The 20,626-nt window shown below is 40.3% G+C and overlaps 2 protein-coding genes and 1 long non-coding RNA gene across 3 annotated transcripts in view; 2 read left to right on the top strand and 1 right to left on the bottom strand.

Moving 5' to 3' along the window:
- LOC132956675 (uncharacterized) overlaps positions 1-14,074 on the top strand; it is a 176,735-nt gene extending 162,661 nt beyond the window's left edge. The window contains exon 2 of the long non-coding RNA XR_009666068.1: positions 12,897-14,074. This is a non-coding gene — a long non-coding RNA (uncharacterized LOC132956675). The remainder of the gene's footprint in view (positions 1-12,896) is intronic.
- Positions 10,025-14,074, top strand: tmem229a (transmembrane protein 229A). Its single transcript, XM_061030247.1, has one exon. It carries the CDS (start codon positions 10,191-10,193, stop codon positions 11,283-11,285), a length of 1,095 nt encoding a protein of 364 aa, XP_060886230.1. The 5' UTR covers positions 10,025-10,190; the 3' UTR covers positions 11,286-14,074.
- Positions 14,075-16,676: 2,602 nt separating this feature from the next.
- LOC132956792 (hyaluronidase-5-like) lies at positions 16,677-20,193 on the bottom strand. Its single transcript, XM_061030422.1, has 7 exons — positions 19,987-20,193; positions 19,612-19,778; positions 19,353-19,521; positions 19,047-19,265; positions 18,792-18,950; positions 18,227-18,316; positions 16,677-17,210 (listed from the first exon to the last, which is right to left on the bottom strand). The coding sequence occupies exons 1-7, from the start codon at positions 20,191-20,193 to the stop codon at positions 16,773-16,775; spliced, it is 1,449 nt and encodes a 482-aa protein (XP_060886405.1). The 3' UTR covers positions 16,677-16,772.
- Between the last annotated feature and the right edge of the window lie 433 nt (positions 20,194-20,626).

Below are 20,626 nucleotides of genomic sequence, written 5' to 3'. Positions count from 1 at the left end.
CCCTGAGTATCTGCAGATATGCACTCCCTTTATCCAATAACACTAAGAAAAAAAACTGGAAAAACACCAACAGCTGGTTTGTTTTCCTAGCTCTGTAACGTTTGACTCTCCACTTGCACTACGGTGTCTTTGCTTGTTATCGTCAAAAGATGGTTAAACTAAAATATGAAGATTTTTTTTTTTAGGTGGGGCTCAAATAAAGTAATCAGTGTCTTAACTGAGGCCGATCAGGATACTTTCTCTCAGTTCATGTACAAGTTTGCCTGCCAGTCTGAAGGTAAGTTAAAGGGGCCCAGCTGTTGTTTACTAGCGGCCCGAAGCTCTCCGATGCTCTGACACGTCCTCACGTCAGCGCTTCTGTTAACTGCTCATTTGTGAGATAAACATGAGGACGTCAAAACAAGGGGAAACTTGGTGGTCTTTCCTCTGTCGCGGCTCTCACAAATATTTCCTTGTTTCAAAGCCTCTCGCGCCAGTTTTGAAGCCACCTCACCTTTTACAGCAATCCCTCTTATAATCAACCACTGGCCATGTGACTCGGGAGGCAAACCAACTAGCTGGAGAGCCACATAGTGTGTGCTGACAATACCACATTTTAGGAGGTAATGAAGGTTGATACTTTCTGTCAGTGGTGTAATAGCCTGTACTAATACAGGTATCAAAAAACATTTTTGGCAGTATTGGATGCGAATAAAGATACAGGTACCAGCATTGAAATAACTCTACCTCTTTTCTTCCATCACTGCACATTTTCACCTCGTCCCCTAACCATGAAGCAGACACTTACTTCTCACCAGAGTCCCAAACCAAGGCGAGCAAAGTTGAATCATGCCATCCGGCTCTGCTGCTGTTTTCACTGTCTAGACGGAGAGAGAGAGAGAGAGAGAGGGGGGGGGAGAGAGGGAGAGACTGTCTGGCAACAGGTACACAAAGGGCATCTAGAGTGCTGCACTGAGCAAACTAACCGAGTTTGCTCTGAGATGATTAAACATGCAGAGGAGAGGAGAGGCAGATATAAAAAGAGGGTGAGTAATTGGGATGAGCAAAGACCGAAGGGGGAACAAAGGACTTGTAATTGTCAGAGTGAGTCGACAGGACGGTAGGGAGGGGCTTAGAGTGTGGAAAGGAGGTCGCACAGGAACAGAAGATTAAGTTTGGAGTAAATGCAGGAATCTGTACCTGACAGATCAGGAGAAGGAAAGGTTGCAAGGTAAATTGGGGTTCAGAGAAAAGGAAAACCAGTGACACATTTGAAATGAAACACCTTTCTCGTAACCTCTCATCCTATCCCCCTGGATGAAAAAGCTTTGGTGCGTTACTCTAATGCAATGATGCAAGCGTTTAAAATGTAAGTCCTGTTTCCAAGAGGTGAAAAGCAAACGGATATCAATGACACACAATCATAAAGAGTTAAGATTTTTTAGGCATGATGAACAAAGGAAAACACAAAGAGGTTTTTGCAGAATGTAAATAACCTTAAGAGTAATTGAAGCAAAAACACAAAAAAGTTTAATATGAAGACTGTAATGTTAGAGTTGCAGAGTTTGGACTCCATGATGCAGGAACGTTTAATGTAGATTGTTGTAAAAAAAAAAGGTTTAAGGCAGGTGGTGGCAACCGAGGTCTGGCTGGCGCAGGAAACTCTTCAGGCAGCAAGGCCAAACCAAAACACAGGTAGGTGGTGAGACCCAGCTCAGCCAGCCACGCCCTCCACTGCACACACACATACACTGCCAGTGAGAAAACAGAAAGAGGAGGGGAAAAACACAAAGTAACACCAAAATGCAGAATAAAACACCACAAAAAATAACACCATGACAAAGACATTCTTTAGGATTGTAGCACTTGAGCTTGTAAAGTCAGTTTGTTAAATGCTACAGTATGTCTGTTTTAATTTAAATATGTGCAAAATAATCATGTATCACCAAACTACAGTAATATAGAAATCCAAACAATATGATATGATATGTTATAGTACAAAACAGTACTATACAATATGGTGACATGCCATACAATTTTATACAATATGATACGATACAATATATTTTATTTCTTTGATTTATATTGCAATATAAAAAATACAGGAAGTTATTCCAAACAATTGCAGTGAGTGCCTATCAGCTTAAATAAGGGCATTTTACACAATCTTACAATCATAATTTGATTATTTTAAACTTTAAGTCTATTTTATCAAAGGCGGGCTCTATATGAGGAAGAAAATGTGATTCACAATACTATTTTTCCGATATTGTGTTAATTATATGAAGTAGGATAAATAAACCTACGCTAAAGAATCGGTATTAGCTTTAGCTTTACCTATAGCTGTTTGCGGCGTTCCTATAGCTAATTCAAAATAAATCAAACTTTCTTTTTTACCACTAAATTTGCAACAAATTCTCTGAGGGTAGCTGATAGTTAGCTTGAGTTTAAACTTAAAGCGACGTCATGAAAATGGTGTAAGAGCGTTTAAAGTGTTCACAGTGTGAGTGACAAAGCAGTGCTTGTTTGCATCAAACATACATCTTCTTATTTACTGCGATAAATTCAGACTTTCGCTTTGTGTTTATTGCGACAGCTTACATTGCGATTAGATACAAATAGCGATACACTTTTTGCTCCCATTGTGTCATTTCTCTTGGATTCAAACCCCGTACACATTTAGTTTATTTAGTACGCATAACACAATTAAACACAAGAACTTTGCCCACTTCCTCCTCCCACTCAAGCAGAGGAACTAGCACAGGATGACTAAGGAAAAGTTTGACAAAGGGTAGAAGAAGAGCGAGTACAAGGTTATGCAACTTGATGGTGGGGGGGGGGGGGGGGGGGGTATGAGAGAATTAAAACAATGTATTTGTATGAAGAATGTAACAGATTCAGCTGACAAGGGGAGAAGACAATAGACTCTATGTGGGGGGGGGGGGGTTAAGGGGTTAAAAAAGGAGGAAATGGAGGTTAGAGTGAGGTTGATGGGATTTGAAAAGGAGGAGGAGGTGGTGGAAGGGTTATTTAAGATGACAAGGTTAAAAGGAGGGTCACTAAGGTTACAAGGAAGAGGAGTGAGGCGATGTAACAGGAGAGGAGGAGAGGAGAATGAGATGTGAAGAGGGGATGGTGAAGGCGGAGGGATTAATCACACAAGCAGATCTACTGGGACTCACACAGGAGAGAGATGAGAGAGGAAAGAAGTTTGAATAAGGAGAAGAAAAAAAAATACGCGAGGAGAGGAGCGTTTCGAGGAGAGACAAGGTGAGTAGTGAAGGGTGAGGCAGGGTGAGTCAAGGTGTTGTGTTGCCGCGTTACCGGGTGAGTTCAGGAGGTTCCCGAGGGTCGCTTGGAATTCCTAATGAGGGAGAAACTGCAAACAAGAGCCAGCACTACTCACGGGAATAACGCAAACCCCCCATTGGGGAGGAGTGATCTTTATCCTCTCTTCATGCTCCCCCCTCTTCCTCCTCCTCCTCCCATCTCAAGAGGAAGCACACACACACACACACATACATACACGCAAACTGTCTGATAAAAGCAACAGGCACACTAGCATTATAAAAGAATCTGAAAACAAACAGAGCTAAATGTTGAAAATCACAGAGAGATACAAGCACACACAATAGAGCTGATAGACACACACATGCTCCAACACACACCCAAATACACACACATTCATTAGCCTACCCAACCTGACCGTATGAGACAATACAAGAGGCCAGCGGTCCTTTCAATAATGGCTCAAATTGGAGGAAATGGCTTCTGAAATTACATTTTCAGAGGTTCTCGTTTTAAGTGCACGAGCGGGAGACTCATGTTCGTTTCCTGCGGGACTCGGTCAAGCATCACATCGATCAAACATCAAGCAGCTTCATCTTACAGTTGATCACAAACCATAATGAGATTTACAAATAAATCCAATGAGGCAAAGATGTTGTTCTATATGCAATTGAGGAGAAGCTGTCAGGCATTACAAGTTACATCTCTCTTATAAACGTAAACAAAGCCTGAAGGATTCGATGTCTGACCATGCAGGATCCAAAATGAAATTAAGTGATACACAATGAAAACCAGCGCCAGAATAAGCCTGTATCCTCCATTGTTAACATTTTAATCATGCAAATTATTGCAATTCCATGGGTACACAATAATGCATAATGGCTATTCTCTGCACATACGCACCAAGCATCAAAATGTGCCCCGTGCAAAGCAGTTTGATTACATTTCTGTGAATGAAAACACCTCAATGTCACAGAAGCCCACCCAAGCCTCTGTGACATTGTGTCACACTGCTGCCCTCTTGTGTTCAAGCATGAGGAGACAATTTTTGAAGACACACAAAAAGGGTTGTTTTGTTTTTACCAAGCAGTTTGAAGTGGTTTGAATTGATACTATGAAGGGTAAATGGGATGCTACACTGTTATGGGATGATGTAACTAATACTCTGTTTATGGATCCAATCAGGCAGTGTAAAGTGTCTCACATTTCTGCACCATTGTTATACCCAGCATCCATCACTTGGCTGCCAAGGGGGGGAACAAAAATCACTATTAAGAACTCTATTATCTAAAGAAAATGATGTAAAGATTGCACGTTGTATCAAACTTCCTTCATAACCAAATCTCTTTTTTCTTACACAACGACCCACAGCAGGCAGTGAAAATGAGATTGTATTGTTTGACCTACATTCAGTGTTTCACAGTTTGCATGCTTAGTAATACTAAAAGACAATAGAAACTAATGTGCAAAATCATGACTTATAGTCACCAAAAAATGAGGCAGGGATTTGACATTATATATAAGATTAGTTTATGAAGCAAGCGCCCACAGGGGTTGACAAATAATTCTGCAACATCATGATCTATCTGACAGCTCTGCAAGAACTTATCTGATTTTTAAGTAAAATCTTATTTTCTTATATTACAATATCTTGTTGGGGTTGTATCAAGTCAACTTTGGTTATATTCTTTAATAATTATATTTAATTATTAATAATATAAATAAAAATATCATTAAACTATGTTTAATCTCGTTTTGGGGCACCACCCTGTACTCAGGGAAATATAACCAAAATATCACTCTCAAAAAATCAGTCTCAAAGTAGTTATTTAATTACTAATATTATTAATAATTAATAACTATATTTAATAAATTGAAGGCGTGAAATCCGTACACAAAGCCTTCGCACCCAGCTTATATCACAATGCAAATACACCAGTAATCACAAACAACTGCTCTCTTAAATTATAACAGAATTTATTTAAACAAAGCAACATCAATCCAAAATCAATGAACTTAATCAAACAAATAACTATCATAAACTAATCTAAGCCAATAAACATTATCAAGCAAGGCTTGTGAAAGGGGTGTGAATGTGTGTGTGTGTGTGTGTGTGTGTGTGTGTGTGTGTGTGTGTGTGTGTGTGTGTGTGTGTGTGTGTGTGTCTGTGTCTGTGTCTGTGGATGAAAGAGAGAGAGAAGGGGGAAGAGGGGGGAGATTGCTTCGTCCCACGTGGTCGCCCTTCCGATGGCGAACACCTAACAAAGACCTAATGTGGCCTTAATGTCTTAAAGAGACCGAGTTCGGCCCTACACGATCTGTGTCTCTGAGGCGTCTGGGTGGCCGCGAGTGTATCGATCTGTGTGTGTGTGTGTGTGTGTGTGTGTGTGTGTGTGTGTGTGTAGCCTATGTGCATAATGGTGCGGTGGTGGAGTTAGTAAAAGGGGGATAAAAGAGGAGAAAAGAGGAGAGTAGAGGAGGAGAGAAATGCGTGCCTGAAGAGGCCAGATCACAGTCCGAATCCTGCGCCACAACTCGGAGTAATTCCGAGTAATTCACAGAAACAAACCAATGGCCTACACTGGCCTTTCTGATCAGAAGAGTAATACCCGGTTATAACGCTGTTACGCTAAACACATATAGGACGCAGCGGTCCGAAACGGGAACAACAAGAGTTTTAAACAGGTAAAACTCAGGACGCAGTGGTCCAACGAAGATAAAAATTCCAGTTTCTGCATCAATCAAACAATTGTTAAAAACAATTTCTAAAGCTAATTCTGCCCAGACCTAATTAAGCCTCACTTGTGAAGGAAAAAGGAGTCCGGCGATAAAACAGATCTTGTGTCCGTCCTGGTGCAGAGGCGTCTGATGGCCGCGAGGGTCCCTTACGGCAAGAGCTGCTTCGTTGGTTCTCCGTCGAGTGGAAAGATGTCCGTTGATGTCCTTTCGTTGCAGGACGGAATAAGACCGTTATCTTTCTGATAATCTGTTATAGCCTAACGCTCTCCGAAAAACTGAGATGCGTTCACTGGACAATCCGAGCTCGGAATTCAGAACACTGCCGGCCGCGGATTACCTGTGCGCCAAAACATAAAACAAAGGAAGATTGTTGCAGAGAACAGGAGGTGAGCTTGTGTCTCCGAACACTTGAAGTCAGCATGTGGAAAGAGAAAGAGCAATGGAAGTCTTGGAGCTTTGTAGCCTGGCCTGCTCCATGGGGGGTCAACCTCAGGTCCCCTCCAATGAGGAGAGAGAGGTTCCAGTCCCCCCTTACTTCACGCATAGGTGTGAAGTACTGCAGGGGATTCTGGGATTAAGAGTCCTTTTAGGCCTCTTTGTGATCTCAGTGAATAACTGAAATGAGGCTTCTCACAGAGGTGCAGGCCCAAGTCCATTGTTTGACTGTCCTAAGCCTGCGTGGCCCAACAATCTTCTATTCTCATGGATTTTTGTCAGGTTTTTTTTTGTACTCAGATAAATGAAATGAAACAGTAGAATAGCCCACAGTAATACAAAGGAATCCAATATATGAGGCAGCACTGACCTCCTCTATCTCTGCTGCTGACTCAGACTCAGTGCAAAGCAGACTGTTTTATAGAATAAGATTCTTTCAATGAAGCCAGACATGTGACACTTATTCTGTCTGGTTCAACAAAGTGCAAAAGCACTTTCAAATGTTTTTTTATGGGTTTTTTACTTTTAAACAGGACATCTTACAACACTTACTGAGAAAACAGACATCAACACGAAGGCAGCTGAATAACATAGAGCATCAGCGCTTCACTTTAAGTGATGAGCAACAATTACAGCATCACATCTCCAGCTCTGGGAATTAGGAGTGTTCCATTGGAGAAGCATCTGTCTCCGTGCTAACAAGGTTACACATTTTTTTCTATTCTTAATTTAGTTCCTGAAAAGGTTCTTGTTTTTCTCTCCAACTATGCCTAACATGGAAATCATTGGATCAGGTTGGACTGTCATTTTGAAAACATCACAAAGTGTTTATGGGGTTTAAGCTCCAATCCAATTGCAGTAATATCATGAGCTTCAGCAGCTGTAGAGGACAGGCGGTTGGCAGCTGCAGAGCAAGATTTTTTAAATTGAGGACGCTCAACCGTCTTTTAAATCGGAGTTGTGGAAGCATTTTGGCTTCCCCAAGACAGAAAGATGAAAGAGGTGAGACGATAACAGACCAGACAAAAACTGTGTGCAAAAATTACAAAAAGACAGAGAACGACACGAATAGCACAACCAACATGATACAGCATTTAAACCACACCACAACGAGAAGCTCCAATCACCTCCCCTTGATGAGAGAAAAAAAAAACATTAAAAGGCCAAACCACACTGACAAGCGGGTTTGCAGCCCCTAAAGGAATCTTTTTTAGTCATCATTTGTCTACAGTCTCATTTTGTAAAGTAAATCCTGAGAGAATCGTATCTTGAACGTATCGTGAGTTGAGTGAATCGCCACATCCCTCGTCAAATATCAATTTAATTTGAGTTTCGTTGTATTACACCAGCAGAGTGTGCTATATTATTACAACGAGCATTATCACCCTCCAGAGTGTCAAGCGGTGACACAGGTGCATGCTTTTCAGCTGAGTGACCATCTTGTCTTCATAATACATCTTTTCCACAAGTGTTTGATAACCGCTTTTGTAGGATCAATGCCATACATTTGTAAATGTATATCTCTACAGATTTCATAGATCTAAGAAAGATATCAGCCAATATATCAGTACCTGATTATTTTTCTCCCCAATATCGACATCGGCATCCGCCCCAAAAATCTCATATCGGTCAGGGCCGAGTCTGAAGTCAACCACAATGACCTAAGAAGTGTTTTGTTGAACATTTCATTTCATACACTTTTCTACCCACAGGCTGTGACAGAGCTAAGCTTCACTTTGCTACAACAAGCATACATTCAGCCTTAGATTCACTGTTGTAGTACACAACACAAATAAACACAAGAGTCATTTTAGTCTGGAACCGTTTGCTTCTTTACTTACACTGAAGAACTGGTAAGGAATAATATCTGTTGTGACCTCTAGCAGGGCACTTAGTGGAGGCTAACAAATTTACAGCAGCAGTGTCAGAGGTGTTTGAAAAATGTCAGCAGTGTTTTTGCCACTGAATCAGCTGTGATGGTTCTGGGTCACGACTGTGTGGCTTCAGTCTGTGCACAAGTGATTCTGAGAGAGTTTTAAGGCATGCAGAGACACACTGCTGCTATCTCTGCAGCCCAGAAAGACCACTCCTACCTCTGAGTGCACACACACACGCACGCACACACACACACACACACACACACACACTATATACTTTTTTTTTATATACTATATACTGCCGATATTCAGTATATAGCTCAACATCGAGTGTGATATTGATTTACTGAAACGTGTGTAAAGAATTTGTGTGTCTTGTTTGTGTTGTGTTTATTTCTGTTCAGTAAAAATAATTGTTTTTTGTCACTGTGCACTTTTTAAGATCATCTTCAACATTCTTTATTACGTTTATTTAGCACCAAAGCATTACATGAACAGTCTTGAAATAGATTCTCCATTGTCTTGTCAGTTAAACCTTCGTCTCATCTTGAGGATTTATATTAAACATATTTGAAATAATGTTTTTTTTTATGTATTCAAAAGTGATGCAAGTTTCAAAGCATTGAGCAGGAACCCACTAGAGGAAGCTGTCTGGGTGAGATATCATGCCTGATCTGCAATCCAGTTTTTTTCTTTTTCTTTTTGAATTTTTATTATATGATGCAGAACAATACAAGACGAGTGAGAGACATGACAAGAGCAACGATGCACGGCATAAACAAAGACAAAACAAAGACAAGCAGGAAATCCTTTAATAACGTTTGCAAACTTTGTATGTTGATGGTGTTGAAGGGCCCTGTTTGCAACCAAGCAGAATATCAACACTGCACATTCATTCCTATGACATTTTTTAAAAATGATTCAGGCCACCTATCAATCTGTGCTATTCACACACATCTGGATACCTATGATGGTAGATTCAATAAATCTGATTAAAGATGATTGATGACTTAATTGACTTTTGTATTTATGAGTTTATGAGCAGTGTTGGTCTGTACCAGCAGCACTAATCTGCTGTAAGTGTCATTAATGGCTCGTAATTAAACAGCGTCAGGACGTCGCACAGGGACGTGAGCTCAATTAATTGCCGAGTCAGAGCCAGAGCGTCCTGACTCCACCACAGCAAAAACGCTACACCGCCTCCTCTATCAGAGCCTGATCAATGCTGCCTTTGCGTGCTGTGGGAAATTAGGAAACTCTGCTAGCTTGGTGCAAAGGAGACACAGCAACTAATGCATGCACGACCTAGTGTGTTTTACTTAACCACACTGTCTAAAATAGTAATCACACTATTAAATGTGTTTAAGACAGACACACCTGAACTTTTTGGTCGTTTATTTTATACAGATTAATATTAATTTGAAGTGTAAAGTGGCCTTATGTAGGCTACTTTTTATTGATTTGTCCATTTTTTTTTTTTTTGTATCATGTCCAAGCTGCTATACTTTTACATTTTACAAAATACTGCTGAAACTGACATAATTTCTCAGCTCCCTCATAAAAATTAAAATAGGTGCTTTGCAAAAAAAAAAATGTGGGAAGAAGGAAATGCACTAAACAAGTCTGTAAGACATTAAGGTATATCACGCAATATATTTTGGCACTTTTGTTTGTTTAGGCTACTATGAAAACTCCGCGGGGCATGTTTCACGTCTCAAGGTGTATGGGCTTTACGGTTTTTCCGTGGATCACGTGAAGGCAGCACTCACTCTGCACCGTGCAGGGGGATGCTTATTTGCTTGCAGCTGTAGCGGAACAAACAGAAAAACAATATGTGGGAAGAGGACAGCTGAATCCTTACAGAGAGAGTGAATGATCATGGCCAGCCGGGGGAGATACGGTCCTCACGGCCGCTCAGGAGACCCCGCTGATGGCCTTAAAACAGCGCAAATCTCCCGCCGGGAAGAACCATGCGGAGAGAGCGAGGACACGGCGGAGTCGCTGCGGGAGCTGCCGCGCTGGATGCGGCTTTACTTCTACGGGATGCACGGCGTGACTCTGGATATCATGCTCTCGTCATTACAACGAGTTTTACAATTTAGGGACCCCAAACTGGTGGGTTTTTCCTCTCCTTATCTCTGCATTATGCATTCACTGACCCACTATGCGTTGGAAAAGATCTACTCTCAAAAGAGGTGCTTCCGAGGTCGGCCTGTAGTGTTCCATCTGGTTTTCTACCCGTCTGTGTACATCGGGCTGCAGATCCTGATCGGGAATATTAATACTTTCACTGAGCAGGTGAAGATGGTGTCAGGGACCGAGCTTGCAGTGCATTACATCCTGAGTCTTTATTTCAGCCAGGTTTTTCACAGGGGGCTGTCAAAGCTGCAGTATCACCCAGCTTCCTCCTGCCCCGCCGGTCCCCCCGGGAAGCCGGTCCCGGAGGAGAGCGCACATGCTCGGCTGCCTCTTCACGGTCTCCCCGGCTTCGTGCGATTCTTGTTCTTCGGGATGCACGGCTTCTTAGACGAGGTGATCTTCACTGCGGTTTTCAACCTGGTGGAGAAGTCTGACCGTACCCTCAGCGGACACACATCCCTGTGGTCCTTCCTCATGTACGGGAGCTGCAGCTTCGTGGTGGAGAAGCTCTACCTCCACCTGCACTTCAGCAGAGGGTGGGGGACAGCCAGGAGGCTCCCCATCTACATCTGCTTCATCTACACCTGGGAGTTCTGCTGGGGGCTGGCCTTGAGGCAGTTTGACGCCTGTTCCTGGGACTACTCCCATTTCCCGTACAACTTCATGGGACTCATCACCCTCCTGTACCTGCCGGGCTGGGTGTGCCTCAGCCTGTACCAGGACGTCCTGTCCAATGTGCTGCTGAGGATCAAGTGCAGCAAACCCGTGAACGAAATCAGTGAAGAGAATGGAGAAGTCAACGGGAAGCTGGAGAAAAAACAACTCTAACTTATATTTTTGAAGGTTCAACTTCTATTTGATATCTAAAAAAAATGTCATTTTCACTTTTAAAATTAACAACATTTATGATATTCTGTAAGAAGGGCAGGACTGATTATGTGGGACCATGTGTGGCATGGCAACTAAAATCCCAGGTACTAAAAATGTATCTAGCTCCACATATCAGCTACATTTCCACATGTCAAAGTATTTATTTCTTTGATTTGTTGGAAAATTAGAATAAAGAAAACAACACTTGGTGCAATTCATATTTTTCAAGAAGTTTAAACTATAGTCTGGAGTCTTTGCAGTTGTTACCAGTACCGCATTTGAGACATTTTCCAGGGAACCGTTGAGTGTCTGATTTTTCTAGGTAACTTACTAACCCCAACTTATTTATCTAACCTGTTTAAATTCTATTTAAAAACTGCCATTTTGAAGTCTTTGATGTGAAATATAGTTCATATCTTAATATTTTAATAATCCTCATTATCTTTGCAGTGTGATGATTTATTTATTTTTAATGATTGCGACTGAAGACCTCATATAACTTAAACATTCAAGTCTTTGTGGCAGATGTAGTTAATGTTTCATTGATTGCATCATTTACATTTGCACTTGCATGCTTCTGATATAGACTAGTTTACATCTGCATGATGATACGTTTAAATAACACAACACATTGAATACTCTGTTTTAAAAGCTTTAAGCTGTGTTCAGAAATAGACACCTATTAGTTCAACCTTTTAAAATGAGTATGTTAAGGGAAAGAAGAAAGCGGGTGGAACCGATCTTCTTTCATGCAAGCAGTTTCTAAATGCCCTTAACTTCTTTTTCTTCAATTCAAATTTTTTAAATTGTAATCTTCCTATTATTAATACGACCCCAGTGCTATGCATGGTAACTATCTGAGTAGATGAACCCAGTACTAAATGTAGCAAGAGAACCTATAGCTGTAAGAAAACACAAAGCAGAGTGAGATTTTACTGTGAATACTTCATGAACCAAACTTTACTGGAGTGCCTTACTGTGAAAACAGTCAAACAGACACACAAGGCTCTTTGTTGTTTAAAGCACAGCAGTGTTTTACAAATCTTTATTATTAGAAGAATATATGTTGAAATGAAAGGATTGTCACTTAAAGGAAGAATGTGCAACATTTTACAGCAGAAATTAAGTATATCCATATATCTAACGATCTCTTAGATCCATGACTGTGTTGATGTCGGAGCCATGTTTACATCGTGTTTACATTTACGGGACAGCTGGTTCCTCCCCTTGTGTATAAAATCTGTTTTAGTCAAAGACAAGGGAAAAGAAAAATAACATACTCGCTGCTTATTTGAATGTCACCTAGGTGTTTTTAGATCAGTCATTCTGTGTTCATTTTACATGCAATGTGGGGTTATGTCTTGCACCCCATGTACAGAGGCTACATGGGTTGCACAACAGTCGTCATCGCATCATCCGTTGGTTCGAATTTGACCTCAGCCGTTTACTACATGTCATCCCCCATTCTCTCCTACCAACATTTCCTGTCTCCAAATAGCAACCTCCACCATCAGTGTGTGAATGGATATGAGTGAGTAGGTGTGACATGATGTGTAAAAGCGCTTTGAGTAGTCAGAACCACTTACCATTTACAACAGTGCAGGCCACAGGCCACTGCAGCTCGAGTCAAGGACAATTTTGCCCACTGTTAGGGGATAATGGTGCTCAGTTATGGTGCGTTCCATTTGATTACTCCTTGGTGCGAACCCGATTGGAGGGGGGTTGGAGGTGTGCCGCTGGAGGAGAGCGGAGGCTGCAGTATGGCGGAGGTGTCGCCAAACAGCAGTTTGTTTTGGTTTCATGCTGGTGCTCAAGGGCGATGTCTGTACTGGATCAAAAAGTTGCACATTCTTCCTTTAAGCTGATCAAATTCACAACTTTTTATTTACATTTAACACAAACAAAGTGCTTTAAATAACTTTTAAAAAATCCATCTGTCAAACTCAGATCAATCCATCAGTTTGATTTATATATACTCAGCTTCAGACCTGACACATTGTACTTTCATTTGGTGTAACTTGTGACATGTACAGGCTCCTATACTGTGCAGTTCAAATCAAATCAAAGTCAAACAGCTCTGAACTTCTGGTTATTGTGTTGCTATGGTCTTGTCAAGTCAAAGTGACTTTTGAAGTACTTACACTGAGCAAGTGTATTTCATGCCTTGCAGTGCACTGTGTGACAAGCAGACGAGTGCTGACAGAGAAACCTGTGTCAAAGCAAACATTGTGGATGGTTGCTAATAATGTACACACACACATATGGAAAATCCAGAGGGAATGACTACAAGATAAACTACAACCGCATATTCTGAATCCAAAATTAGCTTTGCAACGGCCTTCTGCCTTAATAAATATCCTATCTAAGTACCTTACACTGTGACTAATGGTGGTAAATCTCTGAAAGCGCACTCTATACGAGTCCCTTTGTTATGTTACTCACATGATTGGTGGATAACTATTTCACTCCAACACTCTAGAGTCAATCTGGTCATTTCTGAAGCTGCCCTTTAACAATTCTCCAAAAATTGTGAAATCTGAATATTTGCATGAATCTATTGAATTAAGGAAAAAGTCAGATTTTATGAATGTACATGTAATCATTGAATGCCCATTCATGCTTTGGGAGGGACAGGAAAACAAATATTCAGTTATTGAATTGGTTCCAATTATTCACATGAGAATGAGAAACCAGATTTATTTTCCTGTTCATGTATACTTTTGCAATCAATAAAGCCTTGAAGAAAAGTCTTGTCTGTTTATGAATGAAGTGGCTAACTTTTACAAATATGATATTGTATAATTTATTCATATATGTAAAACAAAAGGTGGCTAATTTGTTTTTTGTGTGTGTAAAACGCTTCTGAGGTTCTTAAAAATTTGCATAAATTTGTGCATCTTTTATATTTCCCGTAACACAATTCATTTATTTATATCATACTTTGCTTTTGTGTAAGTTTCTCTGAGATAGAAATGACCAAACTGCTGTCAAAAACAACGAGAGGTTCCAATAAAATAAATCAATGAGAGATCTGACCTACTTTCAATGGCTTTCACTGCAAGGCTGACTCATACTACTGACATGTTATTGTCAACTGCAGGCATGCATTTTCTTGTCTCAATTATGAAACAAGTCTGAGCAACCGAGTCCAGAGACAAGAGCAACCGGTTATATGAAAGGTTACACTGGCTTAATAGTTTATGAAGTTCCTTTTTCTTTCACAAACACACACCACTTCCTGGTACACACAAAAGCTATGTATCATCATTGCTTTGGCATATTGTGAAAAAAAAAAGTATATAAAAAAAAAAAAAGAAAATCAAGGCAGTTCAACAAACACTATACATTTTACCTGATATGTGTCTGGATCCTAAACATTTGGGGGGAAATATATAGCTTTCTGCTGTAATTTATACAGACGGAACGTTGTCAAGGCAACCTGTGTTTGTGTGGAGGGTTTGGTGGTTTGGTGGGTTGCATGGATAACAGAAATATCATAGCAATGACCTGTTTCAGACTTTTTCCAACAAGCAAAGATTAAATGAGTGAAGTTTTTAGTGTAAGTCGTGACAGCAAATGACAAAAATAACTATACCATTAACCCAACCAATAAGTAGCCATCTGGTGGCTAAACCGCACTATCAAACTGCCTTCTATCCCTCTCTCTTTATACTACTATGGAGATCATTGTGACAAGCAAACACGCTACACCCTGAGGACACAGTAAATACACTCATGACCAACAGTATCCGTTGACAACACCACAGTGGGAACACCATACACCAACTCCTCTATCTAGACTCATTAGCAATAGCAATTAAAGAACACAATGCTGCTGTGTGCAAACATGATTCATGAAGATGAAAAATTCAGTTTGATGCAACTATTTCAACCAGCCACAGATTTTTTTAACCAAAAACAGCCGCTATCCACATTCATTGACGCTTTCACAACAACAGGAAAATCATGTCCTGAACCTGTAAGGTTTGTGAATCAAAGAAATGTTTAATGTCAAAGAGGTGACAATGACGAATACACTAGCTGACCAAACTATGCAGCTCTACAGTAACTGGCTGCTATTTTTGGCAAAAAAACAAAAAAACAAAAAAACAAAGATACAAATAAAACTCATAACAAAATACACATTTTGCTCAACCGTTAATGCCAGGTAAAGTAAGCTAATAGTTTATTAACATTCTAGCTAGCTAGCTAGCTAAAACCCCCACTTACTATTCCTGGAGTTAAAGGCCAAAATAAACATAAGATTGAGTATTGGACTTCTGTTAGTATGTTTTATGGTCAGAAACATGTCTCAAGAAAGAGCTTATGTTGCACTACTTCCTCAGAAAACGTACCTTTCTAACTGCTGCTTTCTAACAACTTAGCTAGCTGACAAATCGAAAGAAAAAGTTACGCTTCTGCTTAAATTCTGCCCTTTAGTGACCTAAAAATGACTTATTCAGCTTTTAAGGCTGTGTCCACACAGGTGTTTTTAATTATCTGATTAGCACTCTGCTTGGGTTGAAGTTGGATGTAGCTAGCATATCTTGGAATAACAGTAGGCTAAACAAAATCAAAGTTTGAAAGGAAAAGAGTGCCCTGACCTAACTGATCAACAAAACTATTAAAAAAAAAGGTCAGGGAGATGCAGGTATAAGTCATTTTGACATGTTACTGAAGGTAAAGAATGAGTACGAATTATATTAAGAATGTTAGCTAGCTTTTTGACTTAGAACCCACTAGTGTTAATGCTATTAGACGTAACATTTTCATCTGTTGCTGTGCTAACAACTGCACTTAAATACCAGAATAAGTAATTAAATACTTAAAAATGAAAGACTTTGCAATTTGGTAACTACCTTTTAAAAATAATTCTGTAACCAAAATCTTTGCTCAATGAAAAGCAGTTACAGCAAAGTTTAACAACAACAACAACAACAACAACAACACCAGAAGCATTGTTGTTCCCTGGCCCACCTTCTTTTCAGTTATTTACATATACAGTCAAATCATATTCAAATGCCTAATGGAAATAGTATTGCCAGGTAACTTGATATAGAACCACATTTGTTTGTAAGTTTGATGGTACAGGAAACCACTCATGGTAGTCCTGCTTTCTGGAAATACTATAAAACATGTTGACCATGGTCATAGTAGCCTATGCTACTTTTAGCTTTATGTGGATGATGTAATGCTTTTTGCGTCATCTTATCTCACTGATGAGCAGTCGTTAATATACTATGTCACCTAATGTGTTTGGTAAATGAGAGGCAATAACATTAAGATTAAAAAGAGAGGGACAGTACATTATCGGGCACTGGATTTGAACACAGCTGGTAAATGCTCCATCTTAAATGTATAGTCATTTTTGCTTAAAGTGGTGTAGCTCCTGAAAAGAAAGATTTTAGATCAGACAAAACTGTTCCCAAGTATTTTCTTCCAAAGCTAAACATTGAAGGTATTTTTAACACTCTTCTTAGTAAAACTAGTTTGTTGTGTATCCTCCAACATGGCTGTGTTCAGAGTGTGGGCCTTCTGGTACAGCCATTGCTTCATGCTAAACTTCAGAGTCTTGGAGAGCTCTTTATACGTCCTGGGAGAGCAGTTGAGCCCTTTGTAGCATTGACAGGTAAACATTTTATTAAAAGTCTTCAGGTCTGTCAAGGTTGGTCTCCCAAGGACCAGGTAGCGGTTCTGAACATACATGACCCTGAAATTCTCAGGGTTTAGGTGGAGGTAATGGTTGGAGTTGGATTTTTTTCGGACACATCGGCCGTTCCCTCGACACAGGAAATTGCTGCAGAGCTGGGCGGCCAAAGTCACATTAGTGATGTAGGGGTTGAGGGTGGAGGAGAGGTAGGAAGAGAGCATTTCACAAGATGTCTGGGAAGTGAAGGGAAGAGATTAGTTAAAGTTACAAGAATAATATACTATGTATATTGATAGGCTATAAATTTATTGTATGGAAGACTGAATGTCTGGAACTGAACATTTCATCAAGTTCACAGCAGTTAAATATGTTGATATAACTATGTTATATAACGATAACACTAATGGTTTGACATCCTTAATAAAAACAATTTCTCTTTAGCATTCTTGCCCAGAGTAGTCTGAAGAGATCAAACATCTGTCAGCCCAATATGAAGCAGAAGCCAGGATGATTGATAGCTTAGCATAAAGACTGGGAACAGGGAAAAACTTCCAGGCTAGCCTGGATAGCCCAATATGTCATATCTCAATTATTTGTCCTGTGCAAAAACAACAAGTTGAGGCTTGATGGATTATGCTCCTCCAAACGTTTTCTTCAAGAAGTCACCAGACAAGAGAAGGTCCTGTGCAAGCTAAACCCAACTAAACAACAGTTTTTTTGTACAGCTTAAACAAACAAATGACTTGTTAAGTCAAGAACTTAAAAGTTGTTTGCAGAGTTTGTTATTTTTTAGACATGGCTAGGATGGGGGTTTTCTCCCTTGCTTCTAGTACAATGCTTATTGATTCAAAACTAGCTTCATATCAAACTGAAACTACAGTGGTATCAATTGTGCATTCAAACTATTTGGAAGAGAGTGAATAAGCTTATTTTCTGAATACTTTTTATTTCTTGAGGGTCTTGTGAAGTTCATAGCAATATGTTTAGTAAAGAGGGGCTCTGCTCCCTGCCTGGCAACATTTAACTGTAGAAATTAGAACTTGTATTCCAGTGAAAGTCCCTATCATCAAGCTAATCTTGATTAAAGTGCTATGGATTACTGATCCACAATCAACACAATCCATCAGTACTTGTTCTGCCCCATGTGTTGTCAATCTAACTGAACACAATGTCTCTGGTCAGACCCCTTGCCATCAGTTCTATGTCATGTCCTTCAGCTGTCCACTGGAGGTCTGCTGTTTTATGTTACCTGGTCATTGAAGTCAGCGCTGGCCCCCCACATCACAGCTCCAGAGGCTCCCACTGCTGCACTCTCACCGATAGTTCTGACTAAGTCTACCTGGGGTCAAAGAGTACAATATTCATTAGGTTTTTTTTTTGTAAACACACGAAAACTTCCAGAGATATTTACACTAAGACAAACAACAGTGATACAAACGCAGCACAGACATCTGCACTGTTCTTATTTTCCAAGAATTTTTTTTTACAAGGTGACAAAAGAGGATCAGGATTACCACATTAGCAGTGTGTTATTACACCAAGAAACCAAACTCCTCTTCAAACTTGACCTGAGGCTGGAAACACCTCACTGCTGGGATGAAGAAGTAACCTAAGATGTATCTAATCTAGTGTTTGGAGTGGTTGCTGGGTAATGAGCCATTTCTAAAGTGTAATAATTTAATAATTGATCAAACAGTGAGGGGGTTCTGAATTGGAACTAATGGTTTCCCAAAGAAGTGTCTGTATGGCATAATACATCTGAGAATGCATCATAAATGTAAAAATAAATCAACATTTGAATTCCTCTCGTTTACCTGGCTAAGGAAGCGTCTGTTCTGGTCCGCAAAGACGGGTCGCATGTAAACTAATACAGGTGCGGTGGCATTCCGTCTGGGCAGGGCAGAAACTCTCAGAGCTTCCTGGATATTGTATCTCACCATCAGGGCGGCTTTGGGATTGTCTGCCAGAGAGACCTGAAACAGTGCAAGGGTGCGGGGAAAGGATATACAATTTCAGTATCATACAAAATAAAATCAGGGGTAACGTTTGCTCCACAATGTTAGCCTAACCTGCAGGTAGACAGAAGGGAAGAGGGCGGTGCTTGACTCCCACAGCCAGAGCAGCTCATCATTCTGCCTCTTCACCTTCTCAGAGCATTGGCCTGTGTAGTCCGGATGCTCCCAGCCATTATTGTAACAGTTAGGAAAGAGGTAGAAGCCCCAGAGATAGTTGGGTCTCATTGCTCTGCCCAAGGCCAATGTCCCTGACATGAAACTCTTTGCTGCCACCTAAAATAGAATGAAAATGAGAATAGAGGACTAATCCCTAATTATGTAATATCTTCTCAGAATTTAATCTTCACTGTCAATTCTGACCTGAAATTGCTGTTTGGATATCTCTATGGCCTGCTCTTCTGTAAGGCACAGGTTTTTCTGCGATATATGGGCCACGGATAAAGTCTGGTAGATTCTCTTAGTGCCCCAGTTTCTGTCCCATAGAGGGCGCCATTCCTCCCAGTCTATCACAGCCAAGCCCTGGCTTGTCCTGGAGGATGAGGAAGAGGTGAAAGATCAGCGTCTAATGTTTTTCTCTATTTAAAAAAAAAAAGTGTGAAATGACATTATAAAGGCTCACTTGAATGGGATGTAGTAGTTAATGTCTTCCTTGGCCTTCGTCATACTGGCTTTCAGGTTACCTCTCTGAGGGATGCCTCCATTGTACAGTTTTTTCCTTTTGAAGTCTACATGTGGGTAAAGACCCAATCGGTCTGTGTAGAACAGAGACAGGAACTGATCTGGGACCTGCAGCAGAAACAGAAGCAGGGAGTGAGTCAACCTGAGAATATATTTTAAATAAGTACATTTTCAAGAAGGAGAACAGCTTTAAATCTCCATTTAAAGATGTCCTTTCAGTGAAGACATAAACCAGTAGTCATTCATTCTATTTCTGTGTTAGCATCACGGAGAACAGTTTTTTTTTTTTTTCACGTGTACATATTTGTTCACTTGCCTTAGCAGGTGTGGTGACTCCGTGAAAGGGCGATGTGTCCAGTGAGATGTTGTGCCTCCTGCACACGTGATCAGGGATGTTCCAAGTAACAAAAAATGGCTGGTGCTCAAACAGCGGACTCTGATTGGCTTCTGATTGGAGGACAGAGATGGGCAGTGAGAGAAGCAGCAGCACACAGCTTCTGCCCTTCCACACGACTGAAACCATCCTTTCTCCTGGCTGAAAAGAGCAGAAGACAACAAACAGAACTCACCAAACCTCATATATGTCTGATATGCTGATATGATGTGCAATGGAACACAAGGAAATTGGAACATAAATGAAGCTGTTACAAAATGGTAACCTATGGTGTTACTATAGTGAAGCATGCAAGATAATATAACAGATTTAAGATATTAAGAGCACCAAATGTTAATTGTGTGGAAAGAAGCCTGGAGCAACCTACTGCTGAAGTCAAGTCACTTCCTGTGTTAACACAACACATTATTTGCTATAATAACAACGCATACTTAAGTCCACATGTTTGATTTTGCTTACACATATAACCTAATTGATATTTTTCACAAAAATAACATGTTTTAAAGTACGTGTTGGCACATCCAACTATCTCCTTAAGTAGGTGGGTAGGACATAAAACTAT

This window comes from Labrus mixtus, chromosome 22, assembly GCF_963584025.1.
Source record: "Labrus mixtus chromosome 22, fLabMix1.1, whole genome shotgun sequence".
In the NCBI taxonomy this organism is placed as follows: domain Eukaryota; kingdom Metazoa; phylum Chordata; class Actinopteri; order Labriformes; family Labridae; genus Labrus; species Labrus mixtus.
Note: the sequence above shows the minus strand (reverse complement) of the source record. Positions and strands in the feature narration are given on the sequence as shown.

Bases quoted from the DNA above. Each gene is read 5' to 3' on its own strand.
- tmem229a (XM_061030247.1), top strand. From the start codon at position 10,191: ATGATCATGGCCAGCCGGGGGAGATACGGTCCTCACGGCCGCTCAGGA.
- LOC132956792 (XM_061030422.1), bottom strand. From the start codon at position 20,193: ATGGTTTCAGTCGTGTGGAAGGGCAGAAGCTGTGTGCTGCTGCTTCTC. The intron at 18,317-18,791 runs GTAAACGAGAGG...CTTTGACCCCAG, and splicing joins ACAGACGCTTCCTTAGCCAG to GTAGACTTAGTCAGAACTAT. The intron at 17,211-18,226 runs GTAACATAAAAC...TTCACTTCCCAG, and splicing joins GCGCTGACTTCAATGACCAG to ACATCTTGTGAAATGCTCTC.